At 40.4% G+C, this 18,258-nt stretch overlaps 1 protein-coding gene across 12 annotated transcripts in view; it reads right to left on the bottom strand.

Annotated features, from left to right (window-relative positions):
• The window catches only part of TANC1 (tetratricopeptide repeat, ankyrin repeat and coiled-coil containing 1), a 212,982-nt gene that overhangs the window by 116,903 nt on the left and 77,821 nt on the right, over positions 1 to 18,258 (bottom strand). For 6 of the 12 annotated variants that reach the window (XM_043524883.1, XM_043524880.1, XM_037911874.2 and 3 more), the window contains one exon: positions 14,297 to 14,500. The exons of 3 other annotated variants lie outside the window; for them this stretch is intronic. In XM_043524883.1, coding sequence (XP_043380818.1) covers positions 14,297 to 14,500 — 204 coding nt within the window. The remainder of the gene's footprint in view (positions 1 to 14,296; positions 14,501 to 18,258) is intronic. 3 more of the 12 variants (XM_043524879.1, XM_037911875.2, XM_037911878.1) reach the window with 1 other exon arrangement.

Genomic DNA, 18,258 nt, shown 5'->3' with positions numbered 1-18,258 from the left:
CCCACCCTTAGGAAAAGAGGTACACAATTTAGGAATGCTTGTAGGTCCCCAACTACTCCTCAGTTCTCAGAGGGCACCTCTATTTTTAATCCATATATGAAAAGCCAAATGTAATCACTGCTCTTGGATATGGATATTTATGCCTTTGTGACCTTCTGCTTTGACTACTGTAATGTAATAAATGGGGCTGCCATTGAAGGCCACTCAATCTGCATTTTATGCAGAATGATCCCGCTCACCTGCATGGCAGCATTAGCATCAGGGACCATATTACACTAATTCCCTGAAGACTACATTGACTTCTTGTTGATTTCCAGGTGTAATTCAAGGTTTTGAAACTGCTCTTAAAGAAACCCAAACCTTTTACCATTTGGGTACTGGCCCAGTGAGAGACCATCTTTCTATCTGTGATGCAACAGTTGAGATCAGATGGGAAGTCTAGATTTCAGTGATTGGGGCCTGCAAACTGGATGCTCTGGAGGGAGTGTTTCATTCCACAACTGCACACAGTGTCCTGCACACTTTCATGGTATGGCTTAAAAGCCCCTCTCTTCTTTCAGACTTCCACTCAGGGTGGAGATTGTTGAATATATTTACATCCTAATCTGTGGCCCAAGAGTTTATGTATTGGAAAATTAATTTAGTAATTAAAAATAAATCCATTTGTGCACAAGGAGTATGAGAGTAAATTTTATAAATAAAAAAAATAAAATAAAATGTTTAGTTATAATTTACCACCAGAGGGTGCTATTTCGACACTTTAAAAAATTGTGATACGTAAAGCATCTCAAAATGCATTCCTCAGAAACATAACCACTTCCTTTCAGAAGACAGTAATTCAACTCTCAACTGCAAATAGCACTATAATTAGATTGATTTTCTGCTCTGCTCTATGAGAAAATATTCTAATCAGAACCAGAATAATAAGCAAGAGCCTGTCAAGTGACAATTCAGAATTGAAATATCCTCAAAGTATATTTTAACACCTTGATCTCACTTTTCAGCTGCAGAGCAATTGGGACTCATTGCTGAAATAACTTTTTTCTTTAGCCATTTTAAACTGACTAGCAACGCTGACAGCCCCCAACAGATACAATGAATTACTACAGGGAAGAGCAGCAAACGGTAATAAACTTTAGTATATTACTCCAGAAAGGGACACATTAGCAGAGTTTAATTGTGGCTCAAAGATAAACCATTCAAAAGTAAATTGTAAATGTAAAATGAAAATTCTGTTTACTCAAGTACCGTGTTGAATATCGCAACCAATCATGATAAGAAAAGTATTGGGCACGCTAACATCTAACAAACATTCTCCAAATTCCACACTGGCCAGCTCCACTTAGCTGTGATGTTCCAGAATGCATTATTTAATGCTGCATACAGGACAATTACAAGAGATTTCAGAGCTTCTTACTTTGAAAGCCTGAGATACTTAAAAATACTGACACCTCCACCCTTGTCGTGAGCTCCATTCTCCAACCCACCAGAGGTTGCGATGACACTAAAAGATACATGGTGGGGCATCTCAGCAGATCAAAATCAGCAAGATTTATTTGGATTTAACAACAGAGGCAGTCTAGTGATCTGTACAGATCTTGTGCTCTCTTACAATACCAAAGATCTTGAGTTCAAATCCCAGGGAAGGCCTGGAGGCAGGAGTGAAAATGAATGTCTAGGTTCCAGGTGTATTCTCCATCACTTGAAATCTTTAAATCAAGACTGCATATCTTTCTAAAAGATATGCAATATCTCAAAGAAAAGTTATGGGCCTAATGCAGGAATTACTGGGGGAGGTTCTATGGACTGTGTCATGAATGAGATCAGACTAGAGGACCATCACAGTCCCTTCCAGCCTTTAAGAAAAATTAATATAATCTATGAATAGTCCCAACATCCTGCAAACAACCAGAAGGGACTGCTCCCATGTGTAAAGTTAAGCATGTGAGGAAATACATACAGGAGTGGGGCCTAAAACAGATATCTCACCTCTGATGTGTGTGGAATGGTCCTCTTATTCTTCTTAGTTACAACCTTCAGCAGCTACTGCTAAACAAAACTTTCATTTCATCACCTCACTTGTAGTGGGGTGATAGGAGGAAATTTACTCCTCATGAAAGATGAACTGCATTTGTTTAATGTCTTTAAAGATATTAACTGGCTTTTCCCTCATTCAAGCCTGGAGCACTATCATGACTGCAGCAGGAGGAACTGGCCAAGTCCAAGATATCAATGATGGCCCATCTACCACTGTGATCTGCACTATAGTAAAGTCCAATAACTTCGCCAGTAATCTACTCATCCAATCAAAATGCACTTGAGTTCCTATTTCCCTTAACAATTATTATTCAATACCTAATTCCATATCATCCCTTTGAAGATTACACTACTTCGTATATAATTTGTTTATGTTGTTAATGTTAAATTTCCTTTACAAAATAGATTCACCTCACCATCTTATCATTTCACTTTCTCACCCAGGCTCCTCCCTGCCCTTGCTCCCTCCGTTCTTTTGCCAACTTCCTCTCTCAAGTACTGCATTAAGGAAGCTCCTGACTCCAAATGACCCAGGAACTTCAGTTCCACCAGCAATTCTTGGCTCTTTTCCCACTTAAGTTATGGTTCCTCTGTCCCCTCCTCTTATGATTGTAATCTGGGGTTGAATTGGGAGGGAGGAAGGAAAAAAGGTGGTGATGTTCACCAGGCTCTGCTCACAAACTAAGGTCAACCCATGTGATTAACCAAAATGGGATGCTGATCGCAATATTTTTTACAGATATTCAGAATATGATTCTGCAAGCTTTCTGAGCCACACTGGGTTGCTTGTGATTGGCTCCTCTTTGGCAGGTCTTGGATATGCTCATGGACTCTACGAAGCTCCGTAGGCTTGGCTCTTTCTTGACTGAGGAACCAAAAAAAAATAAAAATAAGTGGAGCTATCACCAACCACCATCCACTTGTGACACCAAAACAAGACCTCAGACACAGCAAATAGTGGAGATCTGTAATCAAGGCTTAATGGTGTTAGTATTTAAGTTTCATGTCTGGGAATCTGAGTTAACATCTCATTAAGATGAATGAGGACATAATCATACATTTCAGAACTGTGTGTCTTGACCAATAAACATCTCTGCATCAAGTACACACTGTTCATATTTTTGAGGTTTCTTTGCAACCATAACAGCCACTTTTTCAAAAATAAAAACTGAGATTCTGAAGAAAAATACAGTCATTTCAGAGAGATACTGCTATGCCATAAAGCCCATGTACTGGCTCAATCTTAGCCCTGGCTACAGTGTTCCCCAGAGGATGCTGCTACACTTGGTCCTCTTATAGAAGCAGCTGAAAGGTAGGACTCCAGGCTTTTCATAGAGACCATAGTCATTTCATACACAGGAGAACCCCACATAGGTCAGTGAGTCTGGATATTTAAAGCAGCAGATGTAAGAGAGGAACACAGCAGCCAGCCCCACATGATCCACAAGTGCTCAGTGGATCACTGGTGGTTTGTAGACTACAGCTTAAGAAACACTGACTTAGTGTTCTCCATACAGTGGAAGACTTCCCCAATGTGGGGGAAACATGCTGGTCTCCTAACAATGCACTTTCTAAACTACTGAAATTAGTTTTTCATATCCAAGTTCCTGCCCAAGTCTAGTAAAGGAACATTATTACCACCTGCTGACTATTTCGTGCCTTACGTGAAATGACTTTGATCTCAATCCAGTTCCCAGCATGTCATCTCATCACAAGAGGACATAATTGGTACTAATGCAGTTTCAAACCTCCAAATTAGGGATGAGGCACAGTGGTAAGAAACTTGCCCTGACACTTCCTGTGCTCTGCCTTTTGGGGGGTGGGGAGGAGAAGAGGTCTTAACCCTCATGGCTCTCAATGCAGAACCTTTCACAAGCTTTAAGTTCATACCCAGAAATATTAAAACAAAAACAAGTAAAAACCCTGTTGTAGCTACTGTACTACTGACGTTAGCGTAAGCCCAAAGTACACACAAATCAAATCTAATACCAAGATTAGAAAAGCACACCAAAGACAGGTATAATGTTTCCCTAATAAATGTCAGCATATAGTCTCCTCTTGATGTATGCTTAACACTAATAGGATTTCCACATGCCCATCAAAAATAATAATATAGTCTTCCACTGTGAAGCAAAAAAAAATAAAAAAATGGAACATCATGTACTTAGCTGCTTGATACACTATATGTTTTATATTGCCTGATATTTATTAAACAAACAGAGAGACAGTGACAGTGACTGTGTGTGTGTGTGTGGCTTTTTTCTCTATATACAAGCCTTAGAAGTGAACTTGTTAAAAAACTAATTCCTTTGCCTCACCCCAAGAAGCCTCTGGGTACTGGGGCTCCAACAGTCCTAAGGAACCAGGGTATTTTTGAATGTGTGTGTTTGTGTTTTTTTTTTTTTTTAAACAATTCCTGCATATACTTGAACACTCTTTCAACATGGCTTAGCCTGGTTAGTAGGCCTATATCTCATTTAGTTGGAACTGCAGTCTAAATACTTGCTGGCAAATTTAGCTTTAAAGGCCAACACATTCGGTATAGGTTTTTATTCCGCCTTCGTCACAATGGTATTCAAGTATCTTCCAGTAATACATTAAGCAACATGCTAACATCTGTCATGTTTCTCTCATCCCCTCCCCAGCACAGATTGGGCAAAAAACAGAATTGTTAAATTACAACATATAGGCATCAAAAACATACATATGATGGAATGGAATCCTTTAATTCTTTGAAGTAACATATACTTCACACACTAACTACATCTTTAATTAATCTTTCCACAATGGAGAGATTAACCTTGTCTCTTTACAATGCCATATGTAGTACAGTGCTGCAGAGAGGAATACATGAACTGAAAGAGACTGACATCACCAAAATGCCATTTAGGTTAGTAATGGGGAGCAATTCAATAAAGTCTAGATAAATTACAAGAAAACAGAACCACCTTGAAACTAAATATCCCATATGAATTAGGAAAGTGTTCATGGTAGTAGGGATAATACAAGCCACATGGAAAAAATAGGTACATTTCTTTCCATGAATGTGTTAATTTCAACTAAAACATTTTGTTCTGATTTATATATTTTCCTATATATAATTTTGTAAATAAAACCTAAATTTTGGTCGTAACTGTGTCACTTTCAAGTGTTGTGCTATAGCTGTATATGACAGCAGATTACCTGAACTCAGTCAGATTTAACACTTTTGCAGTATCTTTTACACAATAGGATAGTCAAGTGCTAGCTTTCGCTAAAGTGCCTTCCTTCTGTAGGTTTAAGTTAGACCCTTAGAGAAGGGCCATTAGGATGATCCAAGGAATGGAAAACCTACTTTATGAGAGGAGACTCAAAGAACTTGGCTTATTTAGCCTAACCAAAAGAAGGCTGAGAGGAAATGTGTGTCAACATGAGACAGAAAATCATTTCAAAAGGGAGGTTTTCAGAGTCATGTAAGAGATTTAGGAACACAAACCTTATTGCAAGCCAAGGTGAAGCAGTCCAAGTCAATGGTAATTGTGGTCCTAAATTCCTTAACGTGATTCCGAAAATTTCCCCCTTTGTTTATAAGTATACATCCCTTTGAGCTTTGCATGAAAGGGACCTGAACTACTAGCACTACCCAGGCACTACCCAGGCACAAAGAGGCAGCTCCAGAAAGCTCCATATACACAAGTCAGATGCCGCACACAGGCAAATCGCAGGGGCCTAGGAGACCGCAATATCACAACGTGAACACTTTGATTCTTCTTTAAATTCCGTCACTTTCTGAAAGATTTGCTTTTTAAATCACATTTCTCATTCATTCCTTGTCCAGTTTCAGGAACTCCTGCAGTGTCAGGTCAACAGGGTTCTTATGGAGGGAGAGGAAAGCCCAGCAAGAGGTGTGTTTCCTGTGCTCATCAATGGGGTCATCCTCAAGCTCCCAGCCTTCCAGCTCCTTGAAGAAGTAGCAGCATTGAACCACATCAGGCCCATTCTCACTGGAGCAGTGGATGAATCTGGCCGCAGCCATTTGCTTTGGGGTGCAGGCGCAGCCCTCGGTGACGGGCCAGCTATGGTAGATGGCCAGGCAGGCCTTGCGCTCATGTAGAGCTGAGGAGAGATATGGTTGCTCTCTATAAATACATCAGAAAGAAAAATACTAGGGAGGGAAAGGAGTTATTTAAGTTAAGCACCAATGTGGACACAAGAACAAATGGATATAAGCTGGCCATCAACAAGTTTAGGCTTGAAATTAGGTGAAGGTTTCTAACCAGAAGAGAAGTAAAGTTCTGGAACAGCTTTCCAAGGGGAGCAGTGGGGGCAAAAAAACTAATTGGCTTGAAGATTGAGCTTGATAAGTTTATGGAGGGGGTGGCATGTGGCCCATCGGTGACCGCCAGCAGCAAAAGACCTAGTGGTCTTGCCACATGCTCAGGGTCTAACTGACTGCCATATCTGGGGTCAGGAAGGAATTTTCCCCTGGGTCAGATTGGCTGATACCCTGGGAGTTTTTCACCTTCCTCTGCAGGATGGGGCACGGGTCACTTGCGGGTTTAAACTAGTGTAAATGGTTAATTCTTTGTAACTTGAAGTGATTAAACCATGATTTGAGGACCTCGTTAACTCAGACAAGTGGTTAGGCATTTATTTCAGGAGTGGTTCAGTGAGGTTCTGTGGCCTGCAATGTGCAGGTCAGACTAGATGATCACAATGGTCCCCTCTGACTTATGAGTCTATGAGACCCACAATACTGTCCTGCCTTTCTTTCTTTCTTTCCCCTCCAAATTTAAACTTAATTTATTCCTGTTATTAATTTATTCCTGTTTAATTGGATAACATTCAGTCAAATTATAACAAAAAACAAAACAAAAAACCCCCATCTTCTTCTGTGCTCTCCTCACTTCTCTCTCTCTTTTCAGTCAATCACATTCTGAGATGGGAATATCACCATGCTACATAAACTGCTGATACAATAACACTGAAAATGGCTGTGAAAGCCATACTGCTGGAATCCTCTTCATCTCTTATTGCCCCATCCCAGATGACGGATCATTTATGTAAAATCTTCCTCCTTTGCCAGTTCAAATTCTCCAACATTCAAAAGGAATAGCATACCAGGATAGTTTATACGTCTGGTATATTCCTATGGAACAAAGCAGCCATATCAACTAATGAAAAATGTTTTAACAGCTGCTAGCTTTTAAATGACGGGCAGTATTCCCAAAAACTTCAAAATTATTCCACTGTGAAACAGTCAAACAAAGTAACAAGACAAGAGGATTTCTCGAGATTTCTCAACGTTTTGAATGAGTCAACATTTGTGTGTGAAAGTCACAGGGTAAACAAAACACTAAGTAGCAGGGTGGATTTGATTTAAATCAAATTGATTAAAATCACTAGTCAGGAAGACTCGACTGAATCATGGATTTATACACAAAAGTGCACTCTTGTTGGTTGTTATAACCTTAATACATATTCTTCACAACTCAGAGATAAATGTAGGTTTCATTTTTAGAAGGTACACACTATACATTTTTAAGTGATTTATTTTGAAAACTTTTCAGATTAGTTTTACAGCTATATCAGAAAATGAATGATTGATTGGTTATTTCATTTACCAAAGGTAATTGAAGCAGATATTTATGAAGTCATTGGGAGGTGAACTATCTCCAATTCAACAGGTTAATCATTAATATTTGGAGGATTTTCTTGCCATGCTGTATTAGGAAGAGAACATCACCAGACATTTAAATTGTTTTATTTAACTAAAACAATAACGTTATGTATTCTGGATTTTTTTCTTCAACAGCAAACATATAATATTTTAACAAAACAAGCAAATGTATTTTTGAATTTAGTTAAATACTCAAGTTTTTTAAAATCAGGTTTGTTTTTGTTAAAATTGTTTTTAACTACAATAGTTAAATGAAATATTTAAAAACAGAAAACAAAATTTAAATCGACTATGCAGGCAGGTCAACATGAGAAACTTAAAATATGGCTTCTGCAGCTAACTCAGTCATCCTCACCTTCGTTTTCCTGTTTGTTCATAATCTGGAAAAGAAGGACAAGTTCTCCTGCTTTTTCAGGTCCCAAACTATTTCTCAATTTGAAATGAATTAGTCCAAAGGAAGAAAATATTCTTTCTACAGCAGCAGAAGAAGCTACTGTTGTTAAAAGTGAGATTATTACTTCAACAGTCTCAGAATCCAAGTGCTTAAGTGACTTCCATCAGTTCACTGGTATGACTTTCTTTAATCATCATCAGCAAACATATATTTCTTGAATGGTTCTTATTCCCAAACTCAGTTTCTTTTACGGCCTGCTGCCATTATAGGTTTTCCTTTCTAGTAAGAGAATGGTATGGTAGATCTCATATTAATGAAGGCTACACTCAGAAAGACCTCAACACTTCTGGAATATGCTGCTCAAACAGTTTCTACTGCCTGTCCCTCCCTTTTCAAATTTATCTCCAGACTTCTTCTTCTTGTCCAGAGCTATTCTGCCCCCAACAATCTTCTATTCATTAAACTTTTTGAAACTTTGCACTTTTAGAGAGAGGCTAGGGATTGACTATGTGTGCACAAATTTGCAGAAGGGCAAAAGGGTTGAGGTCTTATTTTTCACCTCTATATATTATTTATTTATTTAAAAACATTTTTGCTGTTAACAAGGATGTTATCTCTGGAGAAACAAATCCACAGTTTGAGAACTGCAAAACTAAGCGCAAGTCTACACTGGCAAAGTTACAGCGCCGCTCAGAGAACGCAGAAGGCAAACCGCTGTTGTGTGTTCACACTGACAGCTGCCTGAGCAATAGCGCGTTCACACTTGCAGCACTATTTGGAGCGGTGCACTCTGGGCAGCTATCCCACAGAGCAGCTCTTTCTCTTTTGCCGCTAAGACTTGTGGGAAGGCGGAGGGGATCACAGGGCATTTTGGGTCCAGTCCCAATGCCCAGTGATGCATTCCTTCACATCCAAGCAATCTCTGTGCTTCCATCCACACTTGGCGCCATCTTTCAACTGTTTGTGTACTGTGCACCCTGCCTCTTTCAGGCTGCAGGAATGGATCCTGAACTGCTGACCAGTATGCTGCTCGCTCCTACCAACACGTCACGACTGGCAGTGGAGTTATTCCTTAAACTACAAAGGCAAGAGGACTGCAACGATCTCACCACGCATAGTAGCTACGACACGAGATTGCTTGTGGCATTCACGGAGGTGCTGACCACAGTGGAATGACGCTTTTGGGCTCGAGAAAGAAGCACTGAGTGGTGGGATCACATTGTGATGCACGTCTGGGATGACTAGCAGTGGCTGCAGAACTTTCGCATGAGGAAAGCCACATTCATGGGATTGTGTGATGAGCTCCCCCCAGCCCTGCAGCACAAGGACACAAGAATGAAAGCTGCCCTGTCATTGGAGAAGCATGTGGCGATTGCACTATGGAAGCTGGCTACTCCACACAGCTACCAATTGGTTGCTAACCAGTTCGGAGTGGGAAAGTCGACCGTTGGAGTTGTGTTGATGGAAGAGTGCAGGGCCATTAATCGCATCCTGCTTCAAAAGACCGTGACTCTGGACAACGTGCGTGATATTGTGGATGGTTTTGCACAAATGGGCTTCCCTAACTGCAGAGGGGTGATAGTTGGAATGCACATTTCACTTCTGGCACCAGACCACCGAGCCATCAAGTACATTACTCGCAAGGGATATTTCTCAGTGGTTCTCCAGGCCCTTGTGGATCACCATGGGTGTTTCCAGCAAGTGTAGAATGACTGCTGAGTGTGTATTTGGCCATTTAAAAGCTCGCTGGCGATGCCTGTATGGGAAGCTGGACATTGCCAATGACAGTATTCCTATGCTTGTAGCCACATGCTGTATGCTCCATAATATTTGTGAAGAGAAGGGTGAAAGCTTCTCACAGCGGCTCAGTGCCTGGAGGCTAAGTTTGAACAGCCAGAGACCAGGGCTATTAGAGGGGCACTGTGTGGGGCCAGAAGGATCAGGGATGTCTTGAGGCAGCAATTTGAAGCTGAAAGCCACTAATATTTGCTGGTTTCAGAGCAGCAGCCGTGTTAGTCTGTATTCGCAAAAAGAAAAGGAGTACTAGTGGCACCTTAGAGACTAACCAATTTATTTGAGCATAAGCTTTTGTGAGCTACAATTTGCTGCTATGCTCGGGATTGCAGTGCTTGTAATGCTATGAGGTGACTGGTGCACATGATGCAATAAGGGGGTTTAACATAATTGTATGTTGCTTTGCAGGGCTCTTTTTGCTTTCACGTAATAGAATAAAGATTGCTTTCAAACCAACACAATGCTTTTATTGAAAGAAAACAACCGAAGGAGAGAGTCAAACAACAAAATACATCAGCAGGGAGGGAGATGGGGGAAGAGACGGTCTCCAGAGGAGGAGGGGTCCCAGGACAGCTACAGATTTGTGTACGTCCAGGAATCGTACCCAACCTTCTCCTTTGGAGTACAATACAGCGGGTGCTGTACTTCAGCAGGGCCAAACTGCAGAGGGATGGGTGTTGAGTGCAGTGGGAGTCCACATTGCTGGACTGTGAGGAGGGAGGAGTGGAATGCTGCGGGTAGAGAATGGAGCCAGAAGGTTGATAACAGTGTGTTGGCGGTGGGGGGCACATGGGTAAGAATTTTGCGAAAGCAGCTGCAGGAGAGGGCGGGCACAGAGCTGCTCGGTTTGAAGAGCTAGTATCGCGTGGAGCATGTCCACTTGGCGCTCCATAACATTTAAGAGCCGCTCCGTGGTTTCTTTCTGGTGTGTGCTGCATTCTCCTTTCGGTCCCTCTTCTCGCTGTCCCGCCACTCCTTCAATTCCTGTATCTCAGCAACGGAATGCATCATAACCTCACGCAGAAAGTCCTCCTCAGTTCTTTGTGTCCGCTTTCTAATTCTGCGCAGCCGTTCTACTGCCGATAAGGGAGGCTGGCCTCCCAATGTCATCTCTGTGAAGTTTAAATGCAACATTTTACAAGCACTATTGTTTGCAGCACAGACAACACTAATTCAGTGCTTTAAAACACAGCCAGTACTCACACATCTGTCATTAACTGGCTGACCCCAGGCAAGCACACATAAGCCACAAGACCCCCAAAATGGTGAGTAGCTGCAAAGCATGGTGAATCATTCTTCCCAGACCCTACTGTACACTGGGCACGTGGCTCTTGGGGAGATCCAGCACTGTGGGGGGGGGGGCTTGATAATCATTCTTGTCCCAACATTTTCCACAAGCTGTGTTCATTATGGAAGACATCTGCTGCTGAGCGTGAGCAGGGAATCAAGAGAGGGTCTTCTCCAAGCCTGCGGCTTCTACCCTGGCCCCTATGCGGCTCGCCTGTGTACAGCAATGATCCTCCCTGCCCGCCCCCAGACAGCACAATGGTGCAGGAAAGTTACCATTAATGAGGCAAGAAACAAAGCAGCTCTGCCGAGGAACCTGCGGCAGTGAATTCCCACCATCTCCACAAGAGTTTCCAGGAGATCTCTGAGGGAGATTCCCGTGAAGTGAGGGAGTGTATCAACAGCCTGTTCCGCTGCTCAGAATAGGCATGCGGTGGGAGACAAGCCTGCTTTCTGCAACACTCCTGCCCCCAACAAATCGCTATGGCAATTCCCAAAATCAGATCCACTTACCAGGGGCCTCCTCTCCTATTTGCGCTTCGCCAAGATCTGACTGCTGTGACTGGTTAGGCTCCTCCAGGGTAGAAGAGAGCTCCTGACTGCATGCATCTCTGGCCCCCGAGCCATCCTATGCATCTGGGACCCCTTCCCCCTCTTCGTCCAAGATTTGCTCCTCCTAGCTCGGTCCACTCTTGACTGGCATATGAGCCAACGAAGTATCCACAGGGGCCTTCGTAGTGGAGATGTGGTCACCACCGAGTATTGCATCCAGCTCTTTGTAGAACCGGCAGCTCGTGGGCACAGCACCGGAGCGGCAGTTTGCCTCCTGCGCCTTGTGGTAGGCGTTACGCAGTTCCTTTACTTTTACCCTACACTGCAATGTGTTCCAGCCATGGCCTCTTTCTATCATGTATTGAGAAATCTGTCTGTAGGTATCGTAATTCCTATGGCTGGAGCGCAGCTGGGACTGCACAGCCTCCTCTCCCCAAATGCCAGTGAGATTCAGCAGCTTGGCACTGCTCCAAGCAGGGGATCACCTGGTGTGGGGAGCAGGCATGGCCACCTGGAAAGATGTGCTGAGACCACTGCACGCATCACCGAGCAAACAGGAAGGGGACTTTCAAATTTCCAAAGGAATTTAAGGGGTGGGACTGACAGTTGGTCACCTGAGGGCAGAGCGGCAGAGTTCAAACCAATGACCAGAGAGGTGAGAACAGGCATTGTGGGAAAACTCCCAGAGGCCAATCACAGCGCTGTATTCACCACGGTGTCTACATTGGCACTGCAGCGCTGTAGCTCCGGCACAGAAAGCTCTACGCCTCTCGTCGGGGTGTTTTTTTTTAAGAGCGCTACAACTGCACAGTTTCTGCGCATTAAGTGGCTTAGCAGTGTCTACACCTCGGGAGTTACAGCGCAGAAAGCAGCTTTACTGTGCAGAAACTTGTCAGTGTAGACGGGGCCTAAGCATCTCTGATGGTATCTTCTAGACTGAGCACTGAGTCCCACTGGGTAGATAGAAAGATTAATCTAAATAATCTATACAGAAGCCCCTGGAACCCCATAAAATTGGGTCCCTAATCCATGAACTATTGAAACTCAATTACAAAACTTTTCTTAAAGATTACATGAATATATTGTCTCATACTATAGAATTAGAATTTATAACCCTATTCCATGATGAGATATCTTTGAGCTATAATGTACCTTAATTAAAATGATCTTTAGATAGTTTTTCCCTCAAAAAGCATTTTATCAAAAAATTCCAATTTAAATAAAAAAATCCGTTTTGATTTTTTTAAAAAAATTATTGATTTTTATCCACCTTGATAAGTAGTCTGTTACCCTAACCATAAAAATTTCAGTCACTTTGCATTAGATCACACAATTTTGAGATACCTTAAAAATACTGTATCTTTCTGAAATATAGTTAACTTTTCCCAACAGTTCAAAACTAGGGGGTAAAATTCTGGCCCCACTGAAGCAGATGGCAAAACTGCCATCGACTTCAGTGGGGTCAAGATTTTACCTTAGGTCTTAAAGTCAATATACAATCCTTTGTAAAAATCAAACAGAACTGAAACATGCTATTCGCTGGTTCAGTAATTTTACCTGAACTTTTAAAGTTAACACGGTCCTTTAAACATCAAAAGCCAAAAAGAAAGAGGTTACAAGAAGGATTTGGATGATAAAAGAATTTTAGATAAAGTAAGTAAATCCTCTAAGAATATTTGTTTAAAAACCCTAATAGTATTTTGGAATATTTGTCTGATAACCTTTTTAACAAATGTTTCTCTTTCATTTTTAAATATCATGGCTTGTTGCCAAGAAGCATCTTGTACTGACAAACCTAACAATTTTTTGTCATGATACTCAAGTTCACAGATGCAGATACTAAGACAACAGAACTTCAAAACCATTACCTATCTCCCTAGATACCGGCAGTTTGGAAAGCTTCATCTGATGCTCAAGCCGCCTGAACTCAAGTGATGCTAGTGTGTTGGAATGATTGAAATCCACAGAATACAGATAAAAAGGAAATTAGAGGGTATACCTAATTTAGTAAGAGACATGCGCATTACTTCTCAAAACTTGTATTCTTAGTAGTAACAAATTAGTTGCCATGATTTCAACAGCTTAAAATTTTACATCCATTTATTAATTTTGGAAAATAAATAGTAGCTACAAACTGTGAAGATTATTCTCAAATTAAACACAGCTACAGCCATCACTAAATGCATGTCACAATGACACTATATAGTCACTACCACACTTAAAAATCAAGCAAAAACAGGATACAGCTTTATAGCTATCTCTGCATATCTGAAGTACAAACTCATACTCTAACAATTAAATTTTTAAACATATTCAGACGACATTTCAAGGCAAACAGATTTTGTATTAAACTTTAACCAGCTAGAACAATTCTGTGCTTTTGAAAGGAAGAAAATATTCCATTTGAACACAAGTTGTTTATGTCTTTCCGCAGGCCCATACAAACGCACATCAATTTCTCCTGGTTTCATTACAGTAGCTTTATTAACACTATTTGAAATAGGGGGGGAAATTTATAATGCTCTTGATATGAAATATTGCAAATATATTTTAGTTTATCAATTAAGTTTTACCTGGGGATTTTTTGTTTGCTCTTGTTTGCATCAAGAAAGACTGGCGTGGCAGCAAAGGTGACGATGGCAAAGACATTGAGACGCCTTTAGTCAAGTTTAGTCTATACATATCCTCAGGTACATGCTGATTACCAGTGGGAGAATCTGCACTGTAGCCAGGTGTCGCAATAATGTGCAGTGCATTCTCTGGGCAGGAGTCACCTGCTGAAAATAAAATGTGGTTTGTGATTTACCAAATGCACTGAAATAAAGGTGAGACAATTACACTGAAATATAGCCTACAATATTGGTATGAACATGTACCATCCACTAACAAAAGTCTACTAGACCACTCCTACCATGGTGGGGAAAAGACCACCTCTCTATAATATTCCTATCACTATGGTATCTAGGAATCAACAAAAAGCCCTGTGAATACACAGAACATAGAGCAAGTAAGCAGAATTTTGTTTCTAACATCATTCAGAAAACAAGCTTATAGATAAGATTACTATCGTTTAGATTTTACCCTTTGAGGCAAAACCATATTACCACAATAAGACACAAATATTTCTACAGATGAAAAGGTATTTTACAGTTGCTGTGATGCCCTGAAAGCCATGCTTGTCTGCAAAATCACAACTACAGTGGAAATCTAGAAGAGTTTTCAACCTATGCCAGGAATAACCTTATGAAAGAAGGTCAATAGTAAGGGACCCTCAAATTTGGCAAGTCCAAATTTGACCTGCCTTTTTTTCTGCTTGTATCTGTGAAATCCAAGACATGGGGTTTGATAAATAAATGTTTTTTTATTTAAGAAAAAATAAAAAATTGCTGGTTCACAATACAATGACAAACTAGTGTGTATATCTAATAGAGAGGAAACTTATCAAGAAAAAACATTTTAGTTCAATAGCAGACTGAATTGCTATACATTTCAAAAGCCTGACTGCTCACAACAATGAAGCAAGGAAAACAGAAGGCAAGGCAGACAAGCCAGATGTGTATGGCCATATTAGTTCTTCAGGCCTCAGTGTCTCAAATAGAAATCAACAGAACTCACAAACAAAAGCTCTATACCAAAATGCATCCAATATTTTATTTCCTAATGAAGACATTATGAATTACTGAAATTACAAATAATAAAAAATTGATAATTGTAAACTCAAAACTATAGTTAAAAGTGAACCAGTCTCGCAAAAATAAAAAGTAAAGCAAAAATATTATACATATCCTGACAAATGAGAGAGAAAGAAAAGTCTAGAGTAAAGTTTAGCCTATATGCTCAGCTACCACAGTCAAGGCACATTGTTACTACAAGGATGGTTGCCGTAAAAGAACCTAGATAAATTAGAGTTATAGAGAAAACAGACACTTCTTACCAATTCCTCATATTACCTTACTGAAAGTAAATAAACTCGATATTTCAATTAGATTCAAATATTGTATGGTCAAGTTTCCTGTTTATTTTGTAGCCATCAAAACCTACAACCTTTTTAACAGCTGTTCTTCAGCACTTTCCATCAGATGCAGTCTATTAATACAATCTTTAAAGCATCTTCTTGTATTTTCATACTGTACCATAAGGAAACCTCTTACCATTTTTAATAACAAGATTGCAGAGAGTATGTAATCTTCCTAGATTGGGCGAAAAAAATGGGATGTATTTGTCAATTTAACTAGCAAGCTTTGAAACAGCACACATGGAAGTTCGAGATAAATGCACAATCATTTAACAGGCAAAAAGTCTAAATACACAGTGGTTTCCTATTTCCAAAAATGAGCGCATCTCAAGAAGTCTGGTTCATATAGCCAGACTTACCCTGTTGTCAAACATTACCTCTAGGAATTATACAGTGAGAAATATGCTTTCTCTTTAAAGGATGAATGAACTGCAAAAACTTCACTCTGGCTTTCGAAGTTCTCTCACTGAGTTGTAAGTCCTAAAACACAATTAAAACACGATAGCAAGATAACATACCACCTTCCTAATGTTATGGCCCTCTCAATTTTCAGCCCCAACAAAGCTAGAACTGGTTGGTGGTGGGGTACATTTTTTAGGGATTGAGTTTTAGTTCAATCACAATGAAGAACAGAAATTGTAAAAATTAAGGAAAATATACAATTACATTTATCTGAAGTGCCTTTCATGACTATTGTTGAAGCTTTGCTACTGGCTCAAAACCCCCTGAGAACTAGAAGAGACACTTCCGTGTGTAGCAAGTTGCAACGTACTGTGTGTAAAAAGATATTTCCAAAGAAATAATGAAGCAAAACACCAGTGATTTTAATTTACAGATTTATAACCTCACAGGATGAGATTTTCAAAAGCACCTAAAAAGAACTAGGCAATTAATTTCTATTGACTTTCAATGGAAGCTAGGCAGCTAACTCCCTTAAGCACTTTTGAAAATCCAACCCACACTTTTAGTATCAACTCTGCACCTATTGCACGTCAACCTTGGCAACTGGTACACTATAAATACAGATTTAGATTAGAAGTGACAGGCTCATTTATAATCTTAAAGACAAAACCAGTGAATATAAAATGAGGGGTTTCTTGGACTAGGTGTATGTAGGATACACATAGAAGCAGGAGCTCACATTCCATTTATGTCTTTGGACAAAGAAAAAAAGTGAGCTAGCAAGAAAGCAAAATGTAAATGCAGCTAACTGCAATTTGAAAATATTGACATTGTTGCTAAGGTTTTCACTAGACATGTTACAGAGGCTGCAATTTGGAAATTGTGCAAGCATTCCAGTTGTGATGGCAGTGAGACAGTGCAAAAACAGACAACACATACAGAAAGAGGAACAAAAAGTTTTTCCTCTTGCAGGAAATAAAAGCAAAACAAAAAACAGGAAAACATTGGATCACACTTTTTTTTATTTTATTGCTGTGAAATAAATTAGCAGTGTTTTATATTCACATATTTTTTAATAAAAAAGACAGCAATTATTTTAGTCTGCCTTTGCTGCCTACTAACTCTTTGAAAGATTAGGCTGTTAAATGAAAACTAGTGCAATAGGGCCAAATTCAGAGGAGTGAAACTTCGACTATCTTCAATGAAATTACATGATAAATAAATTTGGCTACAACAGTAACTTTACAAGAATTTTTAACATTTGTACATAGACCATCCTGTCTCAGCAATTTTTTATTATAGCAGCATGCTGCCGATATTTACTTTGATTACACCCATGATCATGTCTGTTGCGACAGCAGCACAGACCAAATTTCCATTACTTGAATTTCAAGAGCAACACAAAATTAAAACACAGAAACCCTTCTACCTGCACTCAAGTTCTTTCAGCTTGACAGCAAGTTCTCACTTATGTTCATTCACAGATCCTTGCTCACTAAGACACTGAGTGCACTGTTGCCATAATTAAACAGTTATATTTTGGGGGGGGGGGGGGGGACAGGAAAACAAAACTAATTTCTCTTACCTCACTTTATGCAACTCCCACCACTATGGATGAATGGATCTGACTAGCAAGCGTTTGTACCCAGAAGGGAAAACAGCTCTTGAGAACCTAAGATAGGCTAAGCTAAAAGGGGAGACCATTAGGAACAATGGGGAAGGAGCACAGTCAGAAGGGAGCAAAACACCCCAGGAAAGAATCAGCCCTCTGGCTGCTCCTGAAGGACCCCTCCAAAAACCCACTGATGAAAGGCTGCATTACCTAATGCAAGCAATTCAGCTAGTAGTTTCTCAAGAAGGTATGAGCCTAGCAGAGAAGGCAGCCCAACAGATCTCATCAATTGAGGCATCCTGAACTCTGTCCCAGGACATAGACATGGCTTGGATAGAGCAAACCCAAAGTTCCTCTGAGGTGAGGGAGGCTTGTAAGGGCCTCTAATCCACTGGGGAAATGACATTTCCGAATGCCTTGTACCCTCTGTAAGGCCTTTCAAACAGTACAAGCAGGGACTGGACCTGTGGAATGGTTAGTTTCAGGAACGGTACAACTTTCGTATA

Source organism: Chelonia mydas, chromosome 11 (assembly GCF_015237465.2).
Source record: "Chelonia mydas isolate rCheMyd1 chromosome 11, rCheMyd1.pri.v2, whole genome shotgun sequence".
NCBI lineage: Eukaryota > Metazoa > Chordata > Testudines > Cheloniidae > Chelonia > Chelonia mydas.
The sequence above is the reverse complement of the archived record's forward strand: the minus strand, read 5'-3'. Positions and strand labels throughout refer to the sequence as shown.